At 42.6% G+C, this 15135-nt stretch overlaps 1 protein-coding gene across 1 annotated transcript in view; it reads left to right on the forward strand.

Annotated features, from left to right (window-relative positions):
- Upp2 (uridine phosphorylase 2) overlaps positions 1 to 15135 on the forward strand; it is a 35993-nt gene that overhangs the window by 5574 nt on the left and 15284 nt on the right. Inside the window, exons 2-4 of the mRNA XM_021192516.2 lie at positions 2269 to 2386; positions 10065 to 10223; positions 12756 to 12870. Of these exons, the coding sequence (XP_021048175.1) occupies positions 2269 to 2386; positions 10065 to 10223; positions 12756 to 12870 (392 nt within the window). The remainder of the gene's footprint in view (positions 1 to 2268; positions 2387 to 10064; positions 10224 to 12755; positions 12871 to 15135) is intronic.

Genomic DNA, 15135 nt, shown 5'->3' on the forward strand with positions numbered 1-15135 from the left:
GCCCACCAATAGGGGCAGTTCGATATCTTGTATCGGGACGAGAGAGAGAGAGAGAGAGAGAGAGAGAGAGAGAGAGAGAGAGAGAGAGAAACGAGAGGCAGAATAGCACAACTAAGTCCAGAGTGCTAGCTAGGCAATCCCTCATGGTGGCTTTCAAGGAGTCCTGGCACATGGAAGCAAACCCAGGACTCGTACACTGTTTACGTAGGTATACCCAGACACAGGCACAGACCAGGAAAGTTGACAAGGAAGCCAAGAAGTGTGTGGAGCTGGAGACACAGTGCTGAGAGATGCCTCCTCAGCGGAGCATGTGGGACAAGGCTATTGAAGCATAATACAGTTGCTCCCCGGGGAGCAATATGGTCAGGAAAGGTTCCGTCAGCCATGCAAAGGGGTGTTATGTTCAGGCCTTGAGTGTGATGCTGGTTCCAGCCACTGAAGCATCCTGGGTAATGGAGCGATGGGCTGATGCCAAGCAAAAGCTTCTAGGCCTCCCTCCCACCCTTTTTCTCTCTCTGGGAGCAAGTTTGTCTTTCCATTGTGTTCCCCGTCCCACACTCTCCTGATGTCGGTAAAAGAACGCTATTGGACATTTTCTACATTAAAGGACCTCTCTTTAAAAGAAAAGAAAACAAAAGGCTCTGGTTTGGTTGGTTTTTGTTGTTTTTTTGAGACCTGGTTTCACTCTGTAGCCCTGGCTAGAGTGAGATCCCACAGTACAGGCCAGGCTGGCCTCAGATTCACAGGTCACAGCCTGCCTCTGCCTCCTGCATGCTGGGATGAAACGCATGCATCTTCTTGCTCGGCTGAAGGGTTCGTTTTCTCTCACCTTCTATTTCTTAGTTTCATATTTCTTAGGACAATAGTTTTGAATTTTGTTTTACATGTTTATCAAGATTAAATAAATCCCTTCTCCTCACCCCCCCCATGCCCCTTTCTTCAAGCTCAGTCGTCATGTTTCTTCAGGCTTCATTTTAAGCATTTGATTTCTCGGTTAGCTAACTCTTTTGTTTCCCCAACCTGAGCCTGGTCATCCTTTCTGTGTCTCTGATGTACGCCAACCCACCTTCCCCAGGAGCCTGGTGATCTCTCTGTACGCAGCTCAGCATCCTCTGAGGTCTTCTTCTCACCTAAGCCTTCTAATGGGGCAAGGACCACGTCCAAGCTCCCTGACCACAGCTAGCAACCTCTCAGGGATCAGACACCAATACTGTCTGAGCTCAGTGGCTTCTGGCTCAATGCAAATCATGGGTGAAAAGGGGATGGACTCCAGAGAGCCATCGAGATGATGTAACCCAGAGCCAGGCAGTACAAAAGACAAGTCACATCCCCACATCCTTTTGTCCAAACTCAGTCATATGACACTATCTCACTGGGTATTTACCTAGTAGGGTACCCTAAAGGAAAAGAATTGGAGGTCACAAACACAAAGCACTTTGGGGCACACTCTGCTTTTTCTGGTTGATCTCAATAAAGCCCTCACAATATTGCAAGTATAAGGGATAAGGGATACTTCTATTACCATACATAAGGCTTTTTACAAGTATTCTCTCTCTCTCTCTCTCTCTCTCTCTCTCTCTCTCTCTCTCTCTCTCTCTCTCTCCCGTGTGTGTGTGTGTGTGTGTGCACGTCTGTTGCTTAGTCTCATGAATGAAGGTATTTGTCACTATACCTCCCAATGCCTTATAATTATCATGAAATTTAAGGTTCACAAACGTGCCTAGGGGCAGTTTTCATCATCCCCTACTTCACAGATGAGGGAACAGAAGAACAAACTTAGCGTACTCATGCTTGTACAACACGTGTATGTCCAGTTGATCATGCACTAGAACAAAGGGTGGTCTGAGAGTCATGTCCCTATATTATGTAACCTCACAGTAAGAGAATGACAATTAGGGACAGAGTGAACTGAGGAGAGATGACTGTACATTTCCTGGATGCATGGGATTGCTCAACTTCTAAGAGCCTTGGTGTCTTCATTTGTAAACTGGATTATTAATATTACTCATCTAATGGAACGGTCATGGTATATTAAATGATTCAATGTATTTATTTCATCAGTTTCCTAGCACGGCGTAGTTTCCATGCTTAGGTCTAAATGTGGTATATAGTAATCATAAAACAAATATTAGCCATATTATAGATTTAATTATGAGAGGTTTCTGTGCAGTCGCTGTGTTAGTGGCAATCATAGGTGTAGACTGTCATCCTGTTTCAGGTGTGCTTTCTCTCCGAATATCTTGATATCATTATTGTGTTTTTCCCTAGAAAACGGTCTGTGTATGTTAAGAACCCGTACCTGGAAGGCATGGATGAAGACATTCTCTATCACTTGGACTTAGGAACCAAAACACACAACCTACCAGCAATGTTTGGGGATGTAAAGGTAAAAATATTCTGAATGTCAGGAAATGTACTGTATTTCTCTTGCCATTTTTTTCTTTTCTTTTCCAAAATTAACTTCACAGTCTTGGGTTGAGACAGGTCAGAAGTCCCAAGAGTGCATGAAGCCACTCTAATTTGGAATGTGAGCATCATGAATGGTCATTTTCACTCCAACAGGATACAAAGGTTTCCAAACTAAATCCAATGCAAACATGATTACTTTGCTGCTCCATTCCCTGGAGATAAATATAATTTTATTGACAATATTGTTGGGTACTCAGAATTCATTATGTCTTAACAGATTGAGCTCACAGCTTAAAATCTACATTTATTGCTGAACCTCGCTAATTCTCATCTTATCAAATCATAAAAGAATCTGAGACTAACAACACCTTATTATTCTCTTCTCAAAAAAATGACCATTTGTCAATATTTTGAATCATTAAGATTTTATTGTCTTATAAGAAATATTTCACGAGAAAGTTGTTATTTTAGAATAATAATGGGAGAATTATATTATTATGTTATTTATTTTACCATATACATAAATTATAAAAACAATTATTGTTCCTTATTTAAAATTAGGAAAACATAGACAAGAATATTCTGCATTTAAACAATACCTTATAGCCCTACTTCCTAGACCAAGACACCAATCAACCTACTTTCTTTTCTTCCATTTCATTTATTCATTTTTTTCTTCTGGTATATATTCATTGTACACAGTACATAGGTTACATAAGGACATTTTCTTATAAGTACATAGAGGGCTTTGAGCATATTAACTCCATACAGCCTCTTCCATTCTTTTGAATAAAAATATTAAATTACTTATAATAAAGCTAAGGGTATAGCTCAGCATAGACTGGTGGAGTGGTGAGAGCCCGTATCCCCAAAACTTGGGAAGTTGAGGCAGGAGGACCAGAAATTCAACATTCAAGATCATCTTTGGTTACATAACAAGTTCAGGGCCAGCCTGGGTAAGTGAGACTCTATCTTAAAAAAAATTAGTTTTAATGATGCAACTTATCACACTATATATTTTTATTTAACATTATGTTATTATTATTATTTTCCCACATTATTCCATTTTGTTTGAAATTCATTGTTCACGGGATCGAGAATTACATAAACTATTTTTGACTTTTGTAGTAAATGTTTCTCGTTTGAAACAAGACTCAGGTAGATAACTATATGTTATAAGGGCTTTTCTCGTGCAAGTATATTAGTATAGAATGAGTCACCGACATGGTCAAAGGGAATGAACTCACAGAAGTCAAAGGAAGTTAAAGATACGCCAGAGTGGCAGAGCTGGTACTTAGACTAAGTTCCCAGGGCTCTTACTCAATGTACTAGGTAGATCCTGAGTTACTGCAAGTCAGAATTCTCCAAACAGTAACTGGGAGGAATGTGGAGAAAGAAGAGAAAGAGGATGAGTTTAGGCAGAGGAAGAAAGGAGCATGGAAGCAGAAGGGAGGGGAGTAGGGAAGCAAGTGTATCTGGAAAGCCCATTGTCAGTCCGAGGGTGCATGTGCAGTTGCCTCCTCCCTCCAGCGCTAAGGGAGAGAAGGTGAGTGTGGGAGGGTTTCCAGACAGCAGCACAGCCTGTGTTCCCCTTCCTCTCCACACTGCAGCCCCCTTTCGTACAGCCTACCTCCTTTTGCTGTGTCATCTTTTGAATGTAATCTCTGCCTCTTCTACGGAGTCTGATGTTTGGGCTCCAGGAGTCTTTGATCGAGTCAATGTTGGCACTCATTAACTGAATTCAAATGTTAGGTGTGAGGTTCATGCTGCACAGTGATTTCTCCAAGATTTTTATCTAAGGATGACTGGAACAGAAGGACCACCATAATTAACAAATTAAGGTACACTGTATTCAGTACATTAAGAAGATAGATATTTTGATACAGACTGGCCTATTATCTACATGTCAAAGTGTCCGCCTTTTCCCTACCATACATGGACCGTCTTTATATATGATTCTCCCAGTCCCCACCATGATGCAGGAGTTATTTCTTTCTTATACTCACATGTCTGTAATCAAAGTTCATGGGAGGTATAGGCAAGAACATCAGGAGTTAAAGTCAGGCTTTGGTTACATTAGAAACTACATATTATCTTTCCTATATAGAAAAGGACATTAGGACTCAAAGTATAGGTGGTGTTAAAACACACCTATTATATTTATTAATCTGTAGGAGGCACAGCCAGTAAGTGGAAAAGCTGAGATAAAACCCTAGATTTCCCTGATGAAACGATTACTTTCCTAGTTATTGGCAAATTATGTGATCGATAACTTTGTTTTAGAGATAACAATCACACATGGTGTGTGCACACATGCGCGCACATGCAAATACACACACACATACACACACACACACACACACACACACACACACACGAGTGCATATGGTCTTATATCTGTCACATCAGAAGTTGGGACTTCACGTTCCCTCTTCTTTACCTGGCTGGATTTACACCAGTGTGTTTGCCACACTGTCTCTCAGAACCACTGTCACCCACCAGGATAGTCACTTAAATAACAGACATGTGCCATTTCAAAAAGCTTTGTCCTTGACAGCAACACTACTTATAGCCCCATTTTGATGGATAGGAGGCAAAAGTGCGTTTAGTTTTAGGATGAGAGGAGAATTATAATCATAACAGAAACAGGATGTTGGGAACAGAAGATAAAAACCCAGTTGTATTGTTATAGATTCTGTTCTCAGTAGTGTCTCTTCACCTGGTGCTCTCTTATCTCAGAGTGAGAACACTATAGATTTATTTCTTCCTTAAGTCTCAGGACAGCAATTCTGGCTACAAAGCACAGGACACAACCCACCAATACCTAAAAATTCACCTTTGCCCCACAAACAATGGTGATAATTATCAGTATTAACTTCAAAAGCAGACAACATCTTCTGTAAGATAAACAGTTTAAACCTGAAAGAGTTAGGTATGGTGGTGCATGCTTGCAACCAAAGAGCATGGGAGGTGTCACATGAGGGTCAGGAGTTCAGGCCTGGCTTTCACTACATAACAAGTCCAAGACCAGCCCAGATTACATGGGATCCGGTCTTAAACAGACAAATGCACAGAAAAACAAATCTGACCGACTCTGACCGTCACCCTTCTTCCTTCATAGCTTTCTTGTGCTTTGAAGGATTTTCCTGCTTGCTACTACATAGGTTCAATGGCTTAGCACAATGTAAGTTGACCTTTAGTTCACAACAAGCCTAAAGCAGGTACCTGGCTGATGACTGGCCAGGTGGAATAGAGGTCCAGAGACCTGGTCCTCTTGCATGCTGCTGTTTATAGATTGTATATCTGTACAATATAGTCTCCTGTAGGATGGGGATAGGGTGCATCTGTGAACCAGGCTGGAAGTGGATCACTTTACTTCTGCCTGTATTCCAGCGCCTGGAACTCGGGCATATGGCTTTGTCTACCTGGAAAGAGGCCTGGGAAGTTAGCATTACCTGTAAACCCAGGATGAAGAGGAAACAGACTTGGCATGTAACCCATCAGTCGCTGCCATACACATGGGAGATGAGAACAACTGAAAAACATGATAGAGGTGCTATTGAATTTGAATTTTCAAATTCAATATCCAAATTTATATATTTTATCATGTTGTCACAGATGCCCTTTATAAAATCACTAACTGGTACCCTCTGCTTCATCCAAGCAATTAATTTTAATTTTATTGAGTGTATAACATAATTACATTTCTCTCTTAATTTTCCTCCCTCCAAACCTTCCCAAATACCCCTCTCCATTTTGGTTCAAATTTATGGCTTCTTTTTCACTAGTTGTTATTACATGCATATATGCCTATACATATAGAATCCTAAATATTATCTGGTCGCATCCATGAAATGTTGCTTGTATGTATGTTTCCAGGGTTGACTATTTGGCACTGGCCAACCAATTAGTGTACTCTTCCCTGAGAAAGAACACCTCTACCCCTCCCAGCTTTCTTTGCTTGCTGTGTTGTGTGTGTGTGTGTGTGTNTGTGTGTGTGTGTGTGTGTTTGAGGTCTCATGTGCTTTTCTCCATCCAGTTTTGCATGCCCATTGGTGTTAGTCTTCTTCAGCTTACATTTGGGTAGTTACGCTGGTGAGACTTTATGAGTGCAGCATCTGATGTTGCTAGGTGATACAGTCTCCCAACAAACTCTCTGGTCCTCTGGCTCTCAACAGACTTCCCCTCTCCTCTTCCACAATGTCCCCTGATCTTTAGGTGCAGGAATGCTCTGTAGTTGTATCCACTGAGTCTGGGCTCCACAACTCTGAATTTTGACTGCTTGTGGTTTTCTGTAATGGTCCTCATCTGTTGCAGAGAGATTTTCTTGACGGGGTTAGGGTTAAAGATTACACTTACCTGTGATTATAAGGACAAATTTTTACAGATTGTTGTTAGGGATTGTGCGGGTTTAGTAAATTAGTGGTTGTAGATTCTCCTCCAATAGCCAAGACTTTTCTAGTTCTGAGCAGTTAGCTAGGTTGCAAGTCCTGTGAACATTTTTTCACTTTCCTCGAGTGGGTCTAATTCCAATTAGAGAGCAGTTGTTCACTACCAAGATATGTGTGCCACTATTGCACCCTTAGGGTTACCATGCCGTACTGGTCATTAATGTGGTTCATAGACATCAGAGCTACGTAGGTCTGTTGGTTGCCTCCTTCCTTTAGAAGCTTGCAGGATGCCATTTGGTACCATGCTAGCTCGTATCCAGGTAGGGAGCATCAGATCAGTTCAAGCTCAGGGGGCTTTGGGCCATGTTTCTCAAATGCATGGTATCTTCAGAATTTTAAGTAACATGGAAAATCATTGCTTCATAAGGCTTCATAATATACCTTTAAATGTTTATAGTCCTTCTTAATACATGAAATGCATAAACTCTATGTTTTAAATTAATGCCATATGGTAAAATCTTTTAAGCTACTGGGGACATTTAAAAGTGAGTTTGTTCTGGAAGCTATTAGGCAAAATTCTGAACATATTTTTACAATGCTTCTTACTCCGGCCCAATGCATTTCTACCTTTTTCTGATACATCCTAGACAAAGATCATGTTGTTTGGAACATAAATCGCAGTCAGCGCCACCAGAGATCATTGTTGGCCAGTGGCCTTCAGCTGTGTGTTACTTCTTATTAAAGCAGTCAGGCTGGTCGTGGTGTCTACAGGTGATGCTTAGTGAGTCTGGCTCGGGACAAGTGTCAGGAGCTAAGCTTGCTTCCATCTACACATGTCTCCAGAAACCTGCAGACACTCTGCCTGATTCCTGCAATATCTACAGTTCAAAGCAGAAACAAACTGCAAACTATCCTAACATCTGTTTCAGTTTTCTGGTCAATCCGAACGATTATAATTTAGATGTCCTGGTACCACACAGCGAGGTTGTTTTCAATCTCCTGTATTTTGTAGATTACAAGGGACCTCCTTGTGCTTAGACCTTGACCTACGCACAGCAAGAAAGTGCTTAACTACTCATATCAAGAAAGGAGAAAGTCCCCGAATAATCATAGATCTGAAGCTTACCTTAAACATCGGCCCGCCTTGCTGTCTTGTCTCTAGACTTTATGGATGGCTTCTACTGTTCATTACTACCTTAAGGCCCAATAGAAAAACCTCCTAGGAGATTCCAGAGAAGACAGAAGTGAGGGTACATGGGAAGCACGGTGCCCAGACCAAAAAAAAAAAAAGCATAATTATGTCCTGTGATTGAGAGTGACTGTACGCTGCTCAGAAATTATTGTTAAATAGAAACAGGATGCATCGTGAACTCAGACCACCCAATAGTTCTGTTGATGTTTTGCAGGGGGGCACACCCACTCAGCAACCTCAGGAATTTCTCCAGACAGCCCCCATGAAGGCCCGTGCTAGCCTTCCTTGGGTCTGCTGCCCAATGCTGCCCACATCAGCCAGGCACCACTAAGTGTCTTTTTCCCTCCAAGAAAACTTAAGTCAGTTTCATTGTTTTCTGAATCCTGCAACAGAGATATGGGCTCAAATGCAGGCCAGAGCAGTGTTATCTGATATGAAACATAGAAGTCCACATACGTGGACACTGAGAAGGTACAGGGATCCATGCCTGCACCTGATTAAACCCGAGAGTGGCAGAGATGATGATCTGAAGAATATAATGGTTTCATGTGTTGCTGAGCAAGTGACTTAATCAGAGATGAGCTAGTTCTCAAAGCCAAGTGTGCCTACACTCAAATGGCAGCTGCTTAGCATTCCTTGGCTTTTGCTTTCTGTACTTTACTCTATACGCACCATATATACCACACCACATACATCATACCATATATACCACACCATATATAGCACATCACATCAACCATACCACATATATCACACCACATATACCACACCATATATACCACACCACATATACCACATCACATATAGCACTCCACATATAGCATTTCACATATACCATATCGCATATGCTACAATACATATACCATATCACATATACCACCCTGTACATTCCACACCATATATAGCATATCACATATAGCACATCACATATACCACACCACATACACCATATCTCTTACATCAGACCACATAGACTACACCACACACATCATACTGTATATACACCATACACACTGCATCTCTTATAACACACCACACCATATTTGCACCACACCACATGGCTTTTGTTTCTGAGTAGATTTCTGAATGACAACCTTCTGTGTGCGCCGCTTCTTCCTAGCCCTCAGACCCTCCCCTCTGTTGCTGATCCTGTTTGGTGCCCACCTAGATGCCCTCTCATGTAGGCCGTCAACAGGACACTCCTCTACTCTCTCACTGGCATATTCTCTCATCCTTGGGGTTGATGTATCCCTAACAGGTTGTGACATGATCAATTATAATTTTCTTTTGAGATAGGGTCTCACTATATAGTCTGGTCTGGCATCAAATGCACTGTGCAGCCCAGGCTGCTCTTTAAACTCCTAATCATCTTGCCTCGACCTCAGAACTCTGGCTGTAGGTATGCATTCCCATGCCTAATTGCTGATTGTCAACATATTTTATTAGACATGGCAACCTTTGACTGCAACATCTACCCTAAAGTCAGAGAACAAGATAAATACAAAAACAAATTAGTGGGAGAGATGACCTGCTACGGTCAAGTTCTGAACTTACGAGCCTTGTTGCTTCATGATTTGTTTCTTCAGTGAAGAACCGAAAAGTCTCAGGATGTTTCCTTTAAAGCTTGAAGTTACCACAGTAAATTTTTAAATAAAGGCTCCTGGTTAGGGTGGATAATCAAAAAACACAGTCAAACTGGCAGGGGTCACTTTGCTTTCCAACACTTACATTCCACATCCTTAGCACTTGACACTACACATGTCATGTGAGCACCCGCCGCTAGGATGATTACCGCCATGAAGATGCCGGCTGATGCTACTATAAACAAACCCACCTCCTTGAACACTGTGTACACTTACATGATTCTCTTCACTAATTTAGGACATAACTCCTAGTGCCTTCTTTCAGGTTAACGACATAAATGAGCCAAATTTTGAGCACAATCCAAGACATCTTCGCACACTCAGAAGTAAATTAAACGTGCTACAGAATGAAAACATTAGAACTGAATGCTGCCCCCTTGCTCATATCATGGTGACAATGGTAGGCACCTGTTCATTTTATATTGACAGTTTGTCTGTGTTGGTGGGAGCCCGAACAGAATGAAGGCATTTGCACAGTTTATGCACAAGGAACTCCAGTTGGAGGGAGATGGAGAAGACATTGAAGACATCTGTGCGGGGACAGACAGATACTGCATGTTCAAAACAGGCCCCGTGCTCTCCGTCAGTGTAAGTAGGGGACAGTTGCAGGTCAGCCAGCCTTTGTGGGCTGGATGCTGAACTGGAACCATCCAAACACAGTTCCCTCCCCACTCTGCTGTGTCTTCTGACACAAGGAACCCAAGTGAAGAGGTTAATACAACTGGAAAAAGTTTTGGGGATAGGGCAGAGCATACAGGGTCGCTACTTGCCTTTATACTCACTACTTAACTGTTAGGGAAGGGCAGAAGTCTTCAAGGCTCATCCCTCTTTCTATTCCTAACTGATCAACCCACTCCCCTTCCCAGTCATTTCCTTTCCTCTGTCTTTTATCTTGCTTTAGGAGCCTTGAACTATTCATAGAGACCAATTCTCAGGATTGTTAGAATATAACACAAACTCACTGAGAAGCAGCCAGTGCGTTTGCACAGAGGTTTTGTGATGTGTTCTGCTCTCGTTCAGAACCTGATAGCTCTTCTGGACACTAAGGTGTGGTGAAAGCAGAGTGATTCTCTGAGCTGTTCCCATCAATGACAAACACTTAGGAGAGTGTCTGTACATGGCCACCCGCTCTGCCTGACTCAGCTTTCCACACATGGCTATATTCTTAAGCAAAAAGTCCAAGCCTGTGATGGGCTTGGATGTGATAGTCCTCTTGAGAGGCATAAGAGACAGTGAGTTAGCCCTGCATAGATACAGCAATTCTGAAGAGCTCAGTTATAAAATGGGCTTGATGGTAGGGAATATTGCAATCCACTGATCCCTCAAGTGATTCAGATTACCCAGTGATAGAATGTCCCGAGAGCAGGGAACATGGGGGAACCAAAGAAAACATGCATGATTATACTACTGGGGCAGTGAAATGGATCTCATGAGGTCAAGAGTGCCTGAAACCTGTTTTTGCTTCTAATAGCAGAATTTATTTGCTTATGAATTTGTTCAGTCAATAAAAAATTATAGGCTACATACCTTAGAAGAAGCCAAACGTCCCCTGATATTGTCCTACTAACTTTTCAGTTGAAATCCTATAAACAATAATTATTTGTTCTATTTTGTACAATAAATGGGGAGAGAAGAAAAGGAACATTCACACACACACACACATACACACACATACACACACGAAACTTTTCTAAATGATCAGAAACACTTGATCATAAGACAAAGCCTGAGGTGGTTCTGGTGTTCTGTCAAGGACCATGACACAAATGGTCAAAGCTAGCCACTTAGAATACTAGACAGGCAGGCAGTTCCCAATACAGACCATGTTGCAAATCTCTAGTAGCCTGCAGGGAGAGAGGGAAAGAGGGAGGGAGGGAAAGAGAAGGAGAGAGAGAATTTTAAGAGAAACAGGAGTCTATTTGTAATTGCATCATCATATTGAAAACCAAGTGCTGATCCTAAAGTTAACAAATGGCTGATTTTGAAGGAACCTAGTAGACGAAATAATAATTCATCTGCTAATTTGCAGTTGAAGCGAATGACAGTTTATTCATTCATTGCAGAGCCAGCACCAGGGCCCCAAACTTGTTAATCTCAAGCACACAGATCGATACAGACTTGATTCCTAGATTCCAGGAGGCTTTATGAAGCTTTCAGAAATGAGGGTGTACTGGATGGGAACAACAAAAAAAAAATGGTGACCCCAGAGGCCCACAGTTTAATATTCTTGGTGACAGGAAGGAGAGAGAGCTCTGGTTGGAAACAACACGGCCACAGCTCTAGTGGTTTTCCACAGTCTCTGTGGCCGTCGATCGATACCCGGACTCCACTGCCATCAGGTCAGAAGTGAAGTACCCACTGGTAAAACTCAGCTCCAGTTTCTGCAAGCTACTGCATGGAAGGTCTTTCTGAAGACTTATTAGACCTAACAGAACCATCAGAACTGGCTAAATCCTCTAGTCCATGTTGACTGACCCCCTAGTCTGGGGACTGTGATTGTTTTGACATAAGTGCAGAATTAAACCAGGCTGCGGTCACGATCTGTAGCAATTTAAACTTATTCACAGGTTCAGCCTAAGTTTGAAACTCTTTGAGTGGGAACGGAAGCCACATTTCTCCATTAGGGTCCTTCTGAAACTCACACAGAATTAAGAACAAACGATCAAGGCTACATTTGAACAGTAAAATTAGTTTACTCTTCCACGCCTTAGGGTGAAGTGAGGGTGTGTGAAATGGAAGCCCAAATTAAGCTTCCTCTGCTTCCTCCGTTTCCTGTCAGTTATGTATGGGGGCAGGATCCTTTTCACATAGACTCATTGAAAAGAACCCCGCAGGCAGACACGAGATGCTGCTGCCCCAGCACACCTGTGTTCTCCGCCATCCACCTCTGCTCTCGACACTGAGAGGCTCTGGGATGCCTCTCTCTAGTCCTCACAGACGGACACATCCATCAGCCATGTAGGCATCACTTAGAGATGACTTACGTTTTCCCAAGCGCTGGCACGGTCTTAATGATTATGTAAATGTATACAAGGGCTGTTAACTCATAAAGAAGAAAAAATACGTCCTGCTCACTTATGCGTGTGTGAGATGTATAATGACGCTCCTCTCTCTCAACAGCACGGGATGGGCATCCCTTCCATTTCTATTATGCTCCACGAACTCATCAAATTACTCCACCATGCACGCTGCTGTGATGTTACCATCATCAGAATTGGAACATCAGGGGGAATTGGTAAGATGGATTGAGTTCTACCATTAAAGCCGAGTGATTCTTCCTACATCCCCGTGTTAACTCAAAGTACACCAACATATTCAGAGCCCAACAGAAATCCAGATGGGCTACAAAGTGCTGGGGCTTGGGAATTTAAAGAGATCTCCCTCCTTTCTCTCTCTCTCTCTCTCTCTCTCTCTCTCTCTCTCTCTCTCTCTCTCTCTCTGTGTGTGTGTGTGTGTGTGTGTGTGTGTGTGTGATTCCACTGTTTGTTCAAAGATGTTGATAGAGAATTGTTAGAAAGTATGATGTTATGGTATGTTCTACTTTTGACCAAAATCAATGTGGGGAAATCAGGGCTTATATGGCTAACAGCTCGCAGACAATCATTGGGGAAAGCCAAGGGAAGAGCTCACAGCAGGATCCCAGATGCAGGAATGGAGGCAGAGGCCTTGGAGGTGCACTGCTAGGCCATTCTTATGGACAAGATTCTTCAGTGAAGGCTCCCTCTTCCCAGGCGACTTCAGTTTGAGCCAAGTTAACAAAAACTAATCAGTACATAGTTAGGGTAGGTTTCAAGCCTGAGAGATTCTGTGTGACAGGAATGGGGTGTTCAGGTAAAGAAAGTTATAAGGATTTACCTGTTTTATCTATTTGGTATCGGACCTATGGCTGCTAGCAAAACATTGCCTTTGGCTGGTCTCAGTGATTTCAGCTCTTTTCTTGGTCCCGTGCTTTACTCAACTGCACAGCCAAAAGGACCGTGTGGGCTTGTAGGAAAGGTCCAGTGACTGCGTAAGTTCACCCAAGAGCTTTTCCCCGCTGCCCTTCAATTGTTTCTTAAGGAGCAGGTCTTCTCAGGGTGTCATCTTACCACGTGACTGCACGCTAATGCGGATGCAATTTAAATGGAAAGGCTTGATAGAGTGACAAGAACACATGGTCACAGAGAAGGGGGTGAGCATTTAAAAAGGCAAATCCCTCAGAATTGCTTGAGGAAGCGTTGAGGAGCAAAAGGTGGTCTCACAAAAATCCTCAGAGGACTAGAGAAATGGCACACTCACAGATGACTCTGACTAAGATGGAGCAAGTTAGAAAGGACCACAGCCTTTCAAGGGCTATAATCCAGAAACAAAGCCAGCCCACAGCCCCTCACATGTGAGCAAAGCATTTTGTGTGGGAGACGGTGCTCTTCCAAATAGAAAGGGAGAATGGAAGCAGTCAATGTTGGCCAGCCATGCTTCTAGATTGTAGTTTCCCAAATGATCAGTTTTAGGGAACAACGTGCCTGGGAAAGACAAGGGAACCGTTATTAAGGCTGCCTGTAATTCTCGGTTTGTGGGATACACTGACCTGCCTCCTGAGCTCGCAGCTACGCACCCTGGCCAACCTGACTGCTGCAGTTGCCATTTGATCTGAGTGAGCCTCCAGCTAGTCACTCTGGTGACCGTCCAAATCATGGCCGTGGTCTCGTGTTTCTTGATAACACGGTACAGACTGCCGTACAAGATTGTACCGACATCATGGAAGCCTGCCTGTAAATGGAGGCAAAGCAAAGCTATTGGATTGGTGTAAACAATTTCATTTCAGAGTTGCATCTAAGACAGTCTCATTTGCTCTGTTTGAAGCAACACTGTATTTGAAGATAGAAAAAAAATACAGATATTACTTATTCTTTTGCTGACATGAACATTCCTTAATGGAGAAAAAAAAACTTTGATAAAGGAAATGTACACAATTAAAGAGCACATTTGTTTTAGAGAGACTAGGCTATTAATGCTTCAGTGTATCTGCATGTTAAGCCAATAGGAGGAAAATACATTTTCAACTGCCTTCTCAATGTTTTAGGGCACTCTGGATAAGGTAGGGAGTTCTTGTTCGGCTTACTTACAGTGTGTCTGGCCAATCAGAACTGTATCTTCAGAAGCTACTGGGATGTTCAGTTTCATTTGTCAACTTGACACAACCTAGCATCTACCTTGGATTGGCCTGCAGGTGTATCTGGTTGGAGACTGTCTTAATTCAATTTGTTGAAGTGGGCGTGACCATTCCCTAGGCAGGAGGTCCTGAATTGTGTAAGAGTCAGGAAATGGAGCTGAGCACAAGCAAGCTAGGAAGTTCCTGTGTACCCGTTATTTTTCCCTCTGCTCATAACTGTGGATGTGACTGACTGCTTTCTAGGTCTTACCTTAAGTTCCTCATAATGGCAGACTGTAAGTTGGAATTGTAAACCTGGTGCCTCTGCTTTTGTTAGGTTGTTATCACAACAACAGAAATTAAACTCCG

The sequence above is a fragment of the Mus pahari genome, chromosome 3 (assembly GCF_900095145.1).
Source record: "Mus pahari chromosome 3, PAHARI_EIJ_v1.1, whole genome shotgun sequence".
Taxonomy (NCBI): Eukaryota; Metazoa; Chordata; class Mammalia; order Rodentia; family Muridae; genus Mus; species Mus pahari.